Source organism: Strix uralensis, chromosome 4, assembly GCF_047716275.1.
Source record: "Strix uralensis isolate ZFMK-TIS-50842 chromosome 4, bStrUra1, whole genome shotgun sequence".
Taxonomy (NCBI): Eukaryota; Metazoa; Chordata; class Aves; order Strigiformes; family Strigidae; genus Strix; species Strix uralensis.
In genome coordinates this window covers 27,445,920-27,463,652 of record NC_133975.1, presented here as the reverse complement: position 1 = coordinate 27,463,652, position 17,733 = coordinate 27,445,920, and the positions used below count along the sequence as shown (strand labels likewise).

At 36.2% G+C, this 17,733-nt stretch overlaps 1 protein-coding gene across 2 annotated transcripts in view; it reads right to left on the bottom strand.

Annotated features, from left to right (window-relative positions):
* Positions 1-17,733, bottom strand: part of SLC30A9 (solute carrier family 30 member 9) — a 49,044-nt gene that overhangs the window by 18,746 nt on the left and 12,565 nt on the right. For both annotated transcript variants that reach the window (XR_012628664.1, XM_074866071.1), the window contains exons 7-15: positions 17,459-17,517; positions 16,624-16,691; positions 11,517-11,619; positions 6,825-6,880; positions 4,798-4,933; positions 4,344-4,383; positions 3,847-3,918; positions 3,272-3,379; positions 1,829-1,994 (exon numbers count right to left, since the gene is read on the bottom strand). Coding sequence is in view for 1 of the 2 variants with exons in the window: in XM_074866071.1 (XP_074722172.1) it covers positions 1,829-1,994; positions 3,272-3,379; positions 3,847-3,918; positions 4,344-4,383; positions 4,798-4,933; positions 6,825-6,880; positions 11,517-11,619; positions 16,624-16,691; positions 17,459-17,517 (808 nt within the window). In the remaining variant the exon portion in view is untranslated. The remainder of the gene's footprint in view (positions 1-1,828; positions 1,995-3,271; positions 3,380-3,846; positions 3,919-4,343; positions 4,384-4,797; positions 4,934-6,824; positions 6,881-11,516; positions 11,620-16,623; positions 16,692-17,458; positions 17,518-17,733) is intronic.

Sequence of the window (17,733 nt, the reverse complement as noted above, 5' to 3'; positions counted from 1 at the left end):
GTACTCACTCAGGAGCTTTTTCCTTTACATTTGGTGTCAGTAGGAAAAAATTAAGAGTAGGACATATGACTACACAACTCCATTTAAAAAAATGGGAGTTCGAATGTTAAAGAAAATGCTGAAATTCTTATAAGCCCAAAGCTACATTGATGAAAATATACCAGTAGCCTTTTGAAGAAATACCTGATGCTAAAAGACTTCCTCATTTCACAGGAAAAAGTTGAAAACAAACAAACCAAGAAACCTAACTAACCAAAGGTTGGAATAAGAAAAAAAAAATTAGAGTAGCTTTTTCCCCGAATTACACCTAGTTACAAGCAAGGGTAATATACGTTTACATCTTGGAGAATTTTGAGATCAAGACTAGGCGTCTTATTAGAAGATGTAAGTTAACCAAGCTCAATATATTAGGCTCATTACAAGAACTTGGTCAAAGTGTGCACTAGAAGAAATCAAAGCAGGTAAGAAAGACATCACTCAAGACTAAGTACATACAGAAGATCCTGCAAACGCTGTTATGAGAAGTACCTAAATGTATTTCAGCTTCTAACCTTAAAAGAAACATGCAGTTTCTTACCAAGGCTTCACTTTTTTTTACTCTTCGTGCTTTTTTAACATTAAGTTACTTCTTGTTTTAAAGAAACGTCTACAGCAAGGAGGAGATTAACTAAGTCTGCTCTGTTGAAAAATTATAGCCATCTACGAAATGGAATGTAACATAAAATGGTGCTTGAGATAGGAGAAATTTTATGATTCCAGCCCGAGACAAGCAAAAGCCACATGTGCACTTTGGAAGAAAGAACTACAGAAGTCATGTACAAATAACCATGTGAACTCATCTACTCTAACACAGCACTGCTGACACATGCTCCACCATTCAGACTAATCCAGGGCCACCACAAATACTTTTAGCAGCATTTAGTTACTGACGTGAAAATTCTAACACAATTCTATTCCAAAATATAGGAATCTTGTTTAGCTTCTGGAATGAAGGGCATGTCATTCAGACCTGTTGCTTGCAACTGAGATGATTCAGCACTTACTTTCTTTCAAGTATTCTGGGTGTTAACTAATGGGCTTGGGTTTTTTTCCTCCAGAGCTCAGTAATGACTACGAATAAAAAAAGTACCAAAATATTCCAGCCGATTTACACAGAAATATATTCCTGAATAAAGATTAAGAACAAAAAGGGGTTTGCTTCTAAATCAAGGTTAATAGGGTTAAAGCTAAAATAGCTCCTTAAAAGCATTTAAACAAGATTTCAGAACTACAATAAGCTTTAAGTTTATTTCACTACAAATTGCAGATTTCCAAAGAGAAATTAGCATTGAGTTCATTCTGTAAGCGTCTAACATGCAGAATCTATTACATCAAAATACTACTGCAGCACTTCACTGCCAACTGCTACAGAATTACAGACACTGAATATTAACAGTAACAGCATTTAAATATTAAGTGCTAATAAACTATAAAAACAACATTACAGTATCATTTAAGTGCGTGCATTTCATGCATTTGAAAATAGTTTTAAGTTTGTGATGGCTTTCTCATTATGTCATTGTCAACTCCAGTAATTAATGTAACTGTTAGAACACATCTGCAATTTTATTTCAGCTGTGGAACACCTGAGTGGTATGAGTATTCACTTACTGAAATTTTTAGGACAGAAATAGAAGTTAGTAATTAAGATTCTAAAATCTCAATACAGAAGAATCCAGCCTAAAAATTATCTCACCAGATTTCTCTCATTTAATGTGCTTGAACTATTTTTTCCAAATGTTATTTTCTTGCTTTTTCTTAGTAGAGATTGAGCTGTAAAGATTCTTACCTTACTACAGGATCACTTTCCAGTAACTCAGTGAGCCGCTGCAGTTGTTCAGGTTGAATGGATCGTCCCAGCAGGGCTTCAGTGTTAGTGTAGATTAGAAATGCTGACACAGTTCCTAACAAAGTTCCAACACCTAGAGACCCCACGCTGTCATAAATCGGGTTTCCTAAAGAAGACATGTCAAATTAGTTTCACAGAGCATTTCCAAAACATAGCAGATAATTCAGATTTCACACTGAAAGGAGTACTTAGTTTGGGGGATTTTTTTGGGTTTTTTGGGTTTTGCTTTTTGGTGGGATTTTTTCTTTCTTTTGGCTTTTGTTTGTGGTTTTTTTTAAATGCACTGGCAATTCTTTCCTACTGAGGAACAAGATGAAGCTGGAAGAAAACAAGTTATGTTAAGATAAAGTCTCAAGACCCTCCTGTCCCTCAGCCACTCATGTCTCCTGCAAGACTAATAAATGAGTAAAACTCATCAGCTATTTGGTTTTCTGTGTATAAATTTACCTTTATTAATATAAAATTATATACGCCTAAACACAGGCAGTAACACAAAAGTCTGTGTTCTTTTATCAGTAACTCAAAAACTTGCAAGTATTAACCATTTTTGGAATACAGTATTTATGTAAGTTTTAAACACATACTCATTCATATTCAGATTTGTAGAAACAGTGATGTATTTTTAAGTTTATGAAGGAAACTAGAGATGGACATCCATATAAAAAAAATGAACCTTACAATTAACTCATTAGAAGCCACAAAGAAACAAACTTGTCTTTTTTTTTAACAATTTAAAAGCCAAAAGCCAATACTTAAAAATGGACAAATAAATAATCTTTCGTCTTTAGAAAACGTAACTGTGCAGCAAAGACTTTGAATCTGTTGCCATATACATCATCCTACCTGCGTGAGTTAGGTTTGCCACACTGTTCAGTGGCAGCTATTGTAATCTGAAGGTAACACTAATACCACTACATATCAAAAGGAAGAAAAGAACTGCTTCCTTAAATCTTCCCCACATACAATGGAGCTGCAGACCACTGAATAAGGAAACTCAAATTATGTAATCCCATCATGACAGAAAGTGATTCATACAACTGAGTGCAATAAATATACCTTTAGTAAAAAATACCTTAGTTTGCATGACAAAATAGCTCAAAAGGAAGTTAGACCCATCTGCATGTACCCTTTCAAGCCTAACCTCACCAATAATAGACACATAAAAACCCCACTTTTCTTTAATTTTGAGTTTTTTCAACTCAAACTACTAGAAATCAGATCAGACAACCGCATAAATCTCCAGAAGCTTATATAGTACAAAAGTATCAGAAAAACAGTAGAGATGTATTTAAGTCAACCAATATAAACCAAATGTTCTGTGTTCATATCATGCACAGGAGGAAATTCACATCCTGCTTGGCTCAGGTTGAGGCAGAATTTTACCTGTTAAGGAAGTGAGACCCATGCAGGTAGCAGCTACAGCCACGCTCAGAACTGCTGCAGCATCCTCCAGTAAAACCACATTTGTACTAGGATCACGACTCTGCACAACTGCGTATACAACAAAAAAATTACTTTGCTTTGGAAAGCTTAGCTTTACTACATTCTGCACAGTACTTAAACCACACTAACACCAGCAACTAATTTAAAAGAAAAATTTCCATAAATATATAGGTGTAAACTGGATTTTTGCATATGCACACACTCTGAAAGCATTCATAAATACACAGAACAAGCCTTGTGCCAATTATGGAAGCTTCTCCAAAATGTTTGCAAAATGTAAAGTGGCATTCATTCTGAAAAATGCAGGTAGTTTAGCAAAAATATCTAAGTAGTGTTACTTAAATCAACAGGTTTTCACCTAATCTGTAAAATGTATTTGTTACTAGAATGGAAAACAGATCATTAAAGCAAGGGGAAAGGGAAAACAGACAAAATTGTTGCTATCATTATGCAAATACTGGTAAATAGATTCTGTTTTAAGTAACTACATACCTTATTGCTATAATGACACATACCATATTGATAAAATGAGAGACCCTTGGCTCGAGCGCTCCTGCGAATTTCATTTATAGCAACAAGAAGGGTAGCTGAAACAACACCAAAGTAGTTGCTGAAAATGGTTAGAGGCAAAAAGACTCGTTTCCATTTTGAAAAGCGGGAACTTTATATCACAGCAACAGATCACCAAGAAAGCTCTGATTGATACTTTGAATAATGACAAAGCATAAAGTTACCTTCTTTTCTATATGTGTCTCCCATACAAATTGGAACATTCACTGATAGTTTAATACCAAAAGGGCATTCTACATATATTTTTCAAATTATGTGTTCTTCAACTTATTATAAAGACAGATAAAAGTTTTTCCTACTTTTTTGTTTACAACACAAGTATTTGCAACAGAACTCAAAACTTTACAGTAATAATTGGTCCTTGCTTACACAGTAATTACTCACACTGTTCTCTTCAAGATTACAAATACTTAAAATAGAAATGTTTCTGGAAACTGCATACCTCCTTCAGATACCAATGACCCTGCTAAAATGCAGTATGCCTGTATAAAAAAAAAAAGTCTCAATTATTATATGTATATTTGTACAGATCTCTTCACCACAGACTATCTAAGCACAGCATTTCAGAACCTCATTAGCCACTGTGCTAATGAGGTTCTGTAGCTGTCCCTAAAAAGAAGGCAACCAACAAGACTCGAATTATGAAATATATTTCAAAATAGGAAAGGAGGACCTCTTGGGAGGTGTGAAGGGAAGATGTAGGGTTTAAAGAACAGCTCATTTTGCTGTAAGATCAGCTATAGTTTAACATTTTTTTCTTAATACACATTCTCATTAAGGATGGTTAGAGTTAATTGTGTTGGGATTCATACTGACTCAGAAAGTGCATTTCACACTGTGCCATTAGTTTCTACGATGTCACCAGTGTTAGATCCATATCAAACAAGATTACTTACCCAGAGAAGAGATTCTATAGGATGAGGGTGGAGTAAACCTATGATCCCATGATACCAAGAAAGTCCTGCACCCATCATGAAAATGCCCACCCCACTAATCAGGGAGGCAATATAGCGCATGTTTGTGAAACCATACCTAGATGAAAACAAATAAAGTGATTTAGGAAAATAAGATTCTATATATCTGCAAAGATATCTACAAGGTTTTTTCCACTAATTTTTACATGTCTTAAATTATCATCATATGACTGAGCATTTATTTAAGACAAAGCTGCTAAATCCAAGCTAATCCACAGGGGAAAAAACAAACACCTGGAAAAGGCTATCTACTACATGCAAGGACATCAAGCATAGATATTTTTCTAACTTGTTTTTAAACAAGCTATTTACACAGCTGTATTAGCTTCTGAGCAGAGACTGAGGATTTTACTACTGTAAAAAAAAAAAGCCAACAACATTCCTGTCAGCTACTTCTAAATGAAAACTCCAGCCTTATAAAACACGTAGACTGGCTGCCTATAAGGCTAATTTAAAGGGAATAAAACTTCCCAGAACCACAGAATGGTTTGGGTTGGAAGGGACTTTAAAGATCTTCTAGTTCCAACTCCCCTGCCATGGGCAGGGACACCTTCCACTAGACCAGGTTGCTCAAAGTCCCGTCCAACCTGGCCTTGAACACTTCCAGGGAGGGGGCAGCCACAACTTCTCGGGGCAACCTGTTCCAGTGTCTCACCACGCCAGCTGTAAAGAATTTCTTCCATACATCTCATCTAAATCTACCCTCTTTCCCTTTAAAACCATTACCCCTCATCCGATCACTTCACTCCCTGATAAAGAGTCCCTCCCCATCTTTCCTGTAGCCCCCTTTAAGTACTGGAAGGCTGCCATAAGGTCTCCCCAGAGCCTTCTCTTCTCCAGGCTAACAACCCCAACTCTCTCAGCCTGTCCTCACAAGGGAGGTGCTCCAGCCCCCTGATCATCTTTGTGGCCTCCTCTGGACCCACTCGAGCGGGTCCATGTTGTTATGTTGGGGGCCCCAGAGCTGAACACAGTGTTCCAAGTGGGGTCTCACAAGAGCAGAGTACAGGGGGAGAATCACAAATGTGTGACATCTTTAAGTAGTTCAGCTAATTGCAGACATTCAATACTTGCAGTTTTTAAGAGCAGTGGGAAGAGCTAAAGCAGTATTAAATGTGTACCTTGATTCCTTTTTTTGGTATTAACTGCTATTACAAACAGTACATTTCTTTAGCAACATTTAAAAACCAATAGTATAAGAGACTAAATCAAGGAAGAAGGGAAAAACGTTAGAGAGGGGAAGGAAATTTATCTAAATATTCGTTGTATTTAAGATTAAAATATTTTTCAAATTACCTCATGCTCTTAATAAAGAAAATCTTAACTAATTCTGTAAATTAGATGTATTTTGAACCAGTGCTTACAGTATGAATGATTTGCCCAGACATGTGAAGCATAAAGCAGGTCAACACCAAAAAAATATCACAGAGAGCATAGCTTCTAACTTTTCATGAAGTTGTAAGAATTTATCAATAATATCCCTGTTACTCAGATAAAAACAAACACATATCCTTATGATACAAATAGCTGCCTTGCACAAAAGCACTTTGTTGAAAATAGGAACAGGACAGCATTTTTTATTAAAAAAAAAAATCTTGTTATTCACATGAACGGTGTTTAAAAACAAAGTAAATCTATCCATTGGAAGAGGTAGAAGAGCCCAGAATAACTTAAAGAAATAATGTCAATTAACATAATACACATCAAAAAGCATACCACAAAAAAAAAAAAAAATCATTAAATATACCATGCATCAAGCTACTGAAGCTACAACTCCTGCAGTTTGGAAAAAATCTCTTTTCTTATTTTATCTATTGTAAAATCAGAAACAATGCATTTCAGAAATTATACAAAACAGCAGATTAAAAAGAGCAAGGTGACGCACAAACAAGAACTGATCTTACGTCTATATATAATTACCAAAATCATTATTTACTCAAAAAGCTTACGGATGACTAGGGTCAGGCGTCCTCGCAGACTGACTGATGCCCAAAGCTAGCAATGCCTATTTATGACAAAAGGAAAAAAAAAAACCCTTTGTTAAAAAAAATTATAAACATTCTATATCAACTGAACTTGAAAGATAAAGGCAGATGCAATTTGCTGATCTGCACATATGCTTTGTTACTGGTATTTTATTAGAGCGGGAATATAATCTTCAAAATCTGTCATCAGAATCTAACACTCCCAAAAAAACTGTTAATTATACCTATATATATAATGTATAGGTAATTATATAGTGTGTGTATATATATATAATTACTGTTCATTATAATTTTAGAATTGCAACTGAAAGTGAACATTACATGCAATCACAGGCGTTGTTGCTCAATGTGAAGGAATGAAGTTGTTCAGGGGAACAAAGCTATTTAAATGAATCCCTCTTGAAGAGAAATTATAGAGACTATGGTGATGGCATACTACGTTTAAACCAATAATTTTACACTGCAAGTTGTTTCAGTAATGAACTTCGTATTCTCCAGACTAAAGAAAAAAATTATTTTTAAGGAAGAAATAAAAACCTCTTGCTATCTAAACGCCTATTTGGGATATATTTAATTAGGCATGTATTAAAACTATTGATGCAGTGAGTTATAAATCTAGACCTCAATTTTGCAAAGCATTGGTTTAGGACTATGAATTATTGAAACATAATAACAAGTATTAAAATTTAGACACTTCAGTCTTCACAGCAGCAAGCTGCTTTGAGGCAGCAAGGTTCCTCTTGTGTCTTTCCCAAAACCAAATACTCAAAACTTGAGCAAAACCCCACCACATTTCCAGTGGAACATTTAACTTTCACATTTCAAAAAACAAAGAGCTCTTCCACATACAAGTGGTAGATAATACCACTATCAAACTTGTTTCACCTATAAATTAACACACTTGGCCAAATGAAAATCACACACTTTAAGGCTGCCTCCCCATAAATTTCTTTGATCAGTTGAGTTAGTAACACCCCTGTCTTCAGCTGGAACAGCTGAAAGGTGGTGTAAAACCATTTACAGAAAAGTAGGAAAGAAAACGTGAGCCCTCAAGTCTTTCTGGACAGAGAAGCATACTAGGTACAAATGAAGCAAAAAGGTAGCCAAAATTACATTAAAATGCTTTTTAAGATATTAAGTCTACTCTAAGGTTCCATACATTTCTCAAATTTGGAGGCACACAAGACTGTTGCATTTTATATGAGTCACAAGCTATCCAAGGACTCCTCTTGACTCCTTGAGCTGCAGGAGAGTTTCAGCCACTCATCTTTAAGCACTTTTTCTGTTTCCAAAGCCTTGCTGTATCAACAACTATAACAAGAAAGATTCTTTCTACACTGGGAGAAGGGGAAATTTCAAGGTATCGTAATGCATGCCTCAAGCACACTGGAGAAAATAGTGGAAAAAGCAACATTAATTTTGTCCCTGCACAGTAATATTATCTGCCCAGCTCTGAGTCCATTACACCACCTATCAAAGTAAATGTGGCAGGTATGTGGCTACTTGTCTGCGAGGCTGTTAAGGCAGTCTAGGAACATCAAAAGAAAATGAGATGCTCAAATTCTCATTATTCTACCAAGAGATAACTAAGTAGCAAAGTCTGTCATTCTACTAACTGACAGGAACAGCATTTCAAGTTAACATTTAACCAAAATAAGAGGTATATTTTGTACATCACAGAATCTTAGAATACGAGGTTGGAAGGGACCTCAAGGATCATCTGGCCCAACCTTTCTTGGCAAAAGCACTGTCCAGACAAGATGGCCCAGCACCCTGTCCAGCTGGATTTTAAAAGTGTCCAATGTTGGGGAATCCACCACTTCCCTGGGGAGATTATTCCAGTGGCTGATTGTTCTCATCGTGAAAAGTTTTCCTCTCATGTCCAATCGGAATCTCCCCAGGAGTAACTTGTACCCATTATCCCTCATCTTTTCCACATGATTCCTTGTAAAAAGGGAGTCTCCATCTTCTTTGTAGCCGCACTTTAAACACTGGAACACGGTGATAAGGTGACCCCTAAGCCTTCTCTTCTCAAGGCTGAACAAACCCAATTCTCTCAGCCTTTCCTCATCTGGCAGGCTTCACAGTCCTCTGATCATCTCTGTGGCCCTCCTCTGGACCCTCTCCAGCCTGTCCACACCTTTTTTGTATGGCAGGGACCAAAACTGAACACAGTATTCCAGGTGTGGCCTGACAAGCACTGAGCAGAGTGGGATAATGACTTCTTGATCTCTGCTGGTGATGCCCTTGTTGATACAACCCAGCATCCTGTTGGCTTTCTGTGCCACTGCAGCACACTGCTCACTTCACTCATATTGAGCTGCTTGTCCTCCAGGACACCCAGGTCCCTTTCCACAGAGCTGCTCCCCAGCCAGGTAGATGCCAGGATATGCTGCACTCCTGGATTTCCCAGGCGCAAGATCTTACACTTGTCCTGTTGAATTCCGCAAGGTCCTTGTTAGCCCACTCTTCCAGCACATCCAGGTCTTCCTGCAGAGTGGCTCTGCCTTCCAAAGTGTCCACTTCCCCACTCGCTTTGGTATCGACAGCAAACTTCATCAGGGTACACGTGATCCCATCATCCAGATCACTTATGAAGATATTAAACAGCATTGGGCCCAATACCGATCCCTGGGGGACCCCACTTGTGGCAGGTTGCTGGTTTGCAAAGGAGCTATGTACCACCACCCTCTGGGTGTGGCCTGTCAGCCAGTTCCCCACTCACTGCACAGACCATTTGTCTAGATGCATCAGTTTCTCCAGGAGGAGGCTGTGGGGAACCATATTGAAAGCCTTGGAGAATTTCAGGTAGACAATGTCCACCACTCGTCCCACATCAGCTGAGCAGATTACTGTCACAGAAGGCGATCAGGTTTGTCAAGCACAGTTTGTCCTTGGTGAATTCATGCTGCCTTTACCCAATCACATGCTTCATTTGACTTGTGATAGCCCCCAGGAGGATTTGTTCCATAACTTTCCCAGAGATTGAAATAAGATTGATGTCTTAGTTTCAAGTCCTACTTATGATCCATGAAGTAGCTGAGTTCTGCCTACTACAACTCCTTTCAACTCATTTCTAAAAAAATACCTTCAGAATCTACATTCTGACTTGTCTAATTCTTACATTAATACAAATTAAAAAGCACCCAATTTTCATTTTTTTATTATCTGGACAGGCACTCAATAATACTTTAAGATGACTGAGACATCATTATTGTCCAGAAAGGTCAGGGAACAAGGCAGAGAGGAATGAGCATGTAACTAAAATTACTGAGATTTTGTTCTGACACCACTTCCTAAAGATAAGGCTGGTTACATTATGCATATACATTGTGACAAAATTAAACCTGCCCTGGGACTTACTTCCTAATGTTTGCATATATGACTAATATTATAACCTCTTCAACCTCTTTTGGTGTATTTTCATCTTGATAGTTATAGGGAAAAAAAATTGCAACCGAAGAACGGAACAATCCCTTATATGAAAAAACAATAGTTTAGAGAAGAAGAACAGAAGTAATTGGGGCAGGCAGTTTGAAATAATGTAGATGCACTACAAATACTATTATATTAGAAGAAATACTAGTCCAAACTCCATTCAAACAGATTTTACTTATAATTACAGGTAACTTTCTAGATTCCTTCTGCATTTAAAGCTTCTAGACTGGGTCAGTTTTTCTACTGTTAGTTTATAAACCCTCCATCAAATTACTGGCATCAATATAAAAAAAAAAAGAGCAGCTAAATAAACCTGTGGAAACCACTAGTTGAAACCACTAGTTCTGGTGAGTATATTTGCAAGAGTAACAGCATCTTTGCGCTCATATTGGGGAACAACAGGAAGAGCTCTGGGCTTAAGCAATATTTCTACAGTAATGTGAATTTCTGACAAAATATGCCTTCAACTGTCTACAGTTTGATAAAAACTGTATATAACAATAACATTACTTTGTAGTGAGATTCGTTTTTTTCTCTGGGAAGCTAAAAAGTATACATTTATACTACACACACATGAAAAAGAGTACATCTTTCCCGTACTGCATGCACAAAGAGCTTGTCTCACACTGGGCAGGCTTTCTAATCTAAATGACTGAAACAAGAAATTATTTAATAATAAAGTAAAATACAGGAATACCCTCTCCCAGATTAAATTGTTTATTTAAAAAACACCTTAAAGACTGCTTTGCCTCAAAATTATTTAAATTATTACTAGATTAAATACTAGCTTTGTCCTCCTAGAATATATTACTATTAATTCTAGGAAGCATGTAAACCATACAGAACAGTACAAATGATCACAGGTAATGCACAGGAAGAGCACTGTAAATACACACCGCAGCAGTCACAGACTCTCACAGAGAGTTATTTTTAGTAAGAGTTGTGGCTAATAAACTTGGAATTTCTAGGCTTCTCTACAATGCCAACATTATCTATGAGCAAACTTTGTAAAGAAAAACAAAGTATTTTGCCATGCGCTGAGTTGTCCTAAATAAAATACTGGTTTCACTTCTCTGGCGTATACTATTTAAATCCTAAGGAACACTAGTAGACTGAATTATTGCTTTCAAGTGTAATACAACTACTGTAAGTATCTGTCTTTATTCCTGAAAAATTATGACACGTACTAACTTCAGCAGAATGGAAAAAAATACTCACCTGGTTACATGTGTCTGCTAAAGAATGTATGGCTTCTGAAAACATACTTGCAGAACCCGTGTAAACCCAAGCAAGTAGCTTAAAGAAAAAATTCAACCCATTTCTGAAAACAAAGAGAAGAAATAAGCTAAAGAAAATCAGAATATTTGGTCTGCAACATTTTCAGCAAAACTACAAATGCTGTATAATCATGCATTACCTGCCAGCAAGTGGTGAAACCAATTATCAGTTTAATCATTAAAGACTTGTACAGGGAGATAAGGCATATATATTTTCTGCATGGTTACTGTTAAAAAGCCCTTTCAGCTACACTTGATACGTAAAGATGTACAATGCAAAATTGTTTCCAAAATTGTTAACTTCTAAGCAGTCCTGGATAAGTTACGCTTCCTGAAAACTACCATCACATTCACTACTCAGAACAACTAATGCCTACCAGTGGGAGAATACAAGCCTTAACAATCTCCTTTTCTCTTTCTTCAATCGTTTGCCTCCTATACATCCCCTCCTAATACTGGAGTGCAGGGTTCCCCACTTCAATCTCAGCTTGGGCAATTCCCAGTAGGATACAAACGTAAGACAACAGACAGGAAGACAAGGCTATCATTAGGTTACACTGTAAAAATTATGTATAAAACTTTTCCATTAAGATGTCCAGTGTGACTTGTGAAGTCTTTTTTAGGTTACGAGCTCACTGGGGTAAGCACTGTGTTATGTTGTACGGAGAAAAGTAACTATCAGCACTGAGATACGAGTCTACGTTCTCACTTCAAACATTCATTATCAGAATCAGTAGGTTAACTACTACGATTCTATTGAAAAGAAAATCAGACTAGAGAATTCTAACATTCTTCTCTATCTTTTTTTAATATATTGGAGTTTATCTTATTGGCAATTTTTTAAATTATTCAAATGAAATTGTTATAAATAAGTATTAACAACATCTTGTAGTTCCATTTTTGAACAACCACATGCCAAGAAATTACGTTTAAGTTAGAGAAAGCACAAGTCCAGCCCCTTGCCATACACCAAATTTTATAGTTGAATAAATAACATTCATTTCCAAGGTAATCCTTAAAGAATTTCTGTGATTCTCTACAATTTTTAATTTAGTCTCATTACCTCATGAGAAGGTGAAGCATCACCATAATTTATAGGTGGGAAGTAAAAAAAAAAAAGCATAAGTTAGTGGATAACTCAAGAAGAAAGGAAGGCTTTGTAAGACTAAACCATAGTTTAAACTCCCTGTGTTAATTACAAGTTCTTCCAACTCACAGCATAGTGCATCTTTAGCATAGAAAGAAAATGAAATAAATTACAGTGGGATTCATGAGCACAGTCTCTTGACTTTTGTATTGTTCTTCTCAATGTTGTATTAATGGAGGTGACAGCTTATCTGAAGGTACAATTCAGTTGTGGGGCCCCCACCTGTTCAGATGACACAATAGGCACTCAGCTGGTATTTTATTTCACCCCTACTAATTCCGAATTCATGGGGGGATTTGACATCCTAGAAATCTAAAAAGAAACCACACTAAGATTTTCAAATGTCAGGCCCAGCAAAATCAATCTGTTAATGATGTTCAGTAAGTTGGAGACACAGGATAGGAAGATGAAGAGTGCTACATGGGAAATAATTACAAAAAACCTAGTGAGTCTACAGAGCCATCAAGGCTATTTGGTGTTTCCTGTCTGACTAGATGTTCACATTGATATAAGACAATAGATGAAAGTTAGTTTGGGGAAGGGTAAAGTCAGGTTTTTACTGCAAGTAAAATATGTGTTGCTTTAAAAAACAAATTCACCACTGCATTTGAAAATAATAAGCCCTATGAAAGACTAAATTCTGTTGAAAAAATACTACAAATATTTTAAACAGCAGAGGAAAAATAATCCAAAACCAGCAGATTCTGAGAAGGCAGCTAAAATACTCTGAATTAGCTTGAAACAAAGTTATGTTTTACGTTAGAGACAACCAATCGATAAAGTACTTTCTCTATTGTACTAAAATGAACTGAATGAACTGACTGATTTGGTTACCTCATTTCTACCTGTATGGACCTGAAACAGTAGGAAATTTTAACAGAATTTAAACCAAAGCTAGGTAAAGCCTGAAAAACATTTACTGTAATGTTTTGGACATCATGTCAAGACATAACAAAAGAAAAAAACACGCATGATTTATTAGGTACAATTCTCTTGCTTATAAAAACTAGTACTTTACAGCATTTTCTAAGAAGCCTCTCTTCTGCACCTAGAAAATAAGCAGTTTCATTCAACATGACTGTTTATTACTGTACTCCAAAGTCCACATAGAAGGCATTCACCAACAAAATGGGAAAAAAAACCAAAAGGTGTTGAAAAAGATAATCTTCCTTGATGTCAAAAGTTTTGTCAATTTTAGTGTAGAGTCTAAATTTAATTGGTACCTTTACAATGTACTGATACATGAACAGAATCAGCCTTTCTTTGGGGAAAAAACAAAAACGAAACATAAAACCAAAAATACACAAATGCCAAAAAGTAGATCAGAATCAATGATTCAAATCAAGGTTCCTAACGTAACAATTTAAACTACATTTAAAACATATCCAAATAAATCTATCCTGACTGAAATGTAAACTTGAAAAAATTAAAAGGCATTAATATTTGCTTTTAAATATTTATCATTCCAAATTATTTCAAAGATAATTAACTCAAAATCTCAAGATGTATATGGGGAACAGGAAATATGGAGAAATGAGAAATCTATATATAGGGAATTGCACCATCATGTGATTTACCACTTTTTATACTCTACCTTGCAGCATAAGATAATGGTCTAGAAGGAACTGGTCTGATTTACAAAACCATCCCTGCCTACCTACATAAAATATTTAGGCTTTTGAAGAAAGAACAGTAGAAAAATAAATGTCAACATTAAAAAACGAAACTGAAAATCCATTATGAATCTATGGAAAAAATCTTCTATTTGGGCTCTAGATTTAAGAACTCAATACATTTCATCACATCTATTTCTAAAGAAGCAGTGACATTACTAAACATACCTGACCACTAGTATTTTTTAAAAAGTATTATATACCATGCAAACTTTGTATTGTTTAAAAGGTAAAGCATTAGCATGTCAATGAAATCACTTCAACAATGCCGGACTCTGAAGAATGTTTTGCTAATAATATATCATTCCCTTTTTGATAAAAAAAACATTACCTTCCTGTCTTTCTCTAACAGCTTCAAAGCTTTTCCTTGCTCACAGAATTCTATTAACAACATAAGAGTGTGCCAGTGCAGCTGGTCTATACCCTCACATGTGAATCTGTAGAGGACTCTGCTTTTGACTGAACTACATTTCATCCTCACTGAAGAAGCCTGAAGTTTGTGAAAAGCCTACCAAATCATTCCAACTGGAGAAGTTAAGACAGATTGGCCTTTCTTGACCCAAAACCAGAAGCCATTAAAAATCATGCTGGTGTCAAGATTAGGGCCATGAAGGAAGGAGCACTGATGGTGGCCTTGACTTAAATCTCTAAAAAGTCGTCAGGTATTTCATGGGCACGAGATCCTTTAACTTCTAAAAAAGCTCCACAAAAAGATGACTGAGGAATATAACAGGCTCTAAAACTTCTGCTGGCCTGGCTGACGGGCATTCATCTATAAAAGTACCTAATCATCCAAAAGGTATTTATGAAGTGAAGAGAGTGTGATTTTATAGTAATGCCCTATATACAAAGCAGGAGGAAAGCTCTGTTTTCTCTGTATCATTGTAAGAAAGTGTCGGAGTTGGAAATGACCATAGAACATCCCCTCCCCTTTTTTTTTTTCCATTAGAAACATCCATACTAGCAGTTCTTATATGTTTTTAACTTAGAAAGCTCTGAATATTTACTAGTAGATTACTCAATAAAGAAAGAGGGAAGTTTTCAGTCAAAGGAGCTTTGTAGTTTTTTCCCCCCAAGCAAAAAGAATATAGTTTTGTAGGAAAACTCAGAGTTATGTCCTGCTCAATATGTTGTTTCCTGTGCCAAAAAAGCATTTCCCCATGTTTCTATTCTGCTCCCTTATTATCGATAGTATCTTAGCAAATAAATACCTTTTATAAAATCAAATTTATTTTAAAAATTCACAGATTTTATGGCAAGTAAATTTTAGCCACCATTTCCTGAGAGAAACTTAACACACTTCTGTGTGTTTCATGCCAGAGAGTCTCAGTGTTCATTTGCTTTAAATCAGGATCATGAGTTTAGTTTTGTTTCATTCAAACTCATAAAGGATGTGAAAGGCAAAAACCTCCCAAAATATCCCCTTTTCAGTTAGAGAGGAAAAGAACTGAGTAACAGCAAAGAGAGAAGTGAGTTATTTTCTGCTGGTTATATGGAAGACTGTTGTCCTGGTTTAACCAGGATAGGGTTAAGTTTCCCCAGCAGTGGGGGGGAGCTCTAGCCGGGTTATTCAGATACCATGGGATGTCACATCCTGGCAGGTCACATTTTCCTGGCGCGGAGCGCGGTGCACTCGTGGTTTTGTACATCGTGCTTCAAACTGCTGTATTTGGTAGCTATTTTGCTCTGTTCATTGCTATCACTATTACTGTTATTGTTATTGCTGTTGCTTGTTGTGTTGCTATTGCACTGTTGTATTAAACCTTTCCTTATTTCAGTCTTGGGGCTTTGCATTTCACTCCCTTTGTGGGGGAGGGGCAGCGGCCGCGTGGTCTCAGACCCCGGCAGGGGCTAAACCACAACTGTTTAAAACATATGAAAAGCTTCCTCTCAAGAAAGAGCAAGAAAAAAGGATAACTTTAAATGGCTACCTCTCCACGTCCTTCAAAATTTTACTTTTTCCTTTAATGAACTGTTTAGTCTGATCAACTTCAAAAAATTTGCTCTTCTCTGATCAGACGTATATTCTAACCCTGACCTCTCTATATTGATGAATGTATTTAGCCAAACTCTCTCCCCATCATCAATGAATAAACAAATCTATTATCTTTAGTTACAGAGACACTGGTATCTTTAGCTTGAATACACAGACTGTTTTCAAATCCAGGATAATAAAAATAAATTGTTTTCTACTTGCATAAACAAAACATTTATTTTTTCAAACTTACATGCAAATAGCTACCATTACAACCTTCCCTGGTCCCTTGAAAAACATAGCTGCTGCACTGGAGCGTGGCTACATAAAGAAATAAGAGATTATTAAAACAAAATAACCAGATATTGATCTCATGAAGGACCTACCATAGAAATTATTAAATAAAAACTTTGCATTGCCCTGTATTGCAAAAGTGAAGCTACAGTTTGAAGCCTTCTAATTTACTACTGAATGCTCACCCAAACTGCAGTTGGGTCTTACACATTTCTACAAACGGATGGCTATAAAAAGGATAAACAACCAACAAAGCCTCCAGCAGGGGCCACTGCAACCATAATGACAGGAGCCAGCTGTGCAGTAGAAAGATTAAAAAATCATTATAGCATAGCTGAGCACCTGGAATGGGTTTGCTTAAGCAAAGAGGAAGAGCCAATAGGGCATAGAGCAAAGTGTTAATGTTTTGGGGTTTTTTCCCTTAAGAAACCTATTTCATTTCTTTAAATTAACAATATATTTACTCTACATGTTTATAGGCCATAGGTAAAATCACAAACACAGCTGCAATTTTGTTAATAAGAAGGCAACTAACTGAAAAAAAAAAAAAACAACACCAAAAAACTTACTGGTGGATTACATTTCCACAGTGGGAACCCATTTAAACTGGCATCATAACATCTGACACTGCATTACAACCAGAAATAGATCTGGTATATTACAGTGCAAATAAATCTTCCAATAATATTCAGTTAGTTAAGCTTATGCAACCGTTTCACAACTTTTTCCTTCAAAAGGTGTCATAGTACATCTTGTGGTATTTTTCTAGACAAAACTCTTAAAACACCTCTTACCTTAGTATTTCCAAAGAACTCCTTGTATTCCCTCAACAGCCTTTGGTTTCTAAATAGATCTGCAATACAAAATTGTTATCATGAATACATACTAGTAACCAGTAGTTTCAGGAACTGATGTCTTTTTTTTATGTAGCAGCCCACTTCTAGTAAGAGCTACATGGTCTATCTGTTTTTGTGGAAAAACTCCACTCCTGGTATTGCTAAACAGAAAACACATATTGTTACATACTCATGCAAAATGCTAAATAAAATACGTTATGATCCTATACATC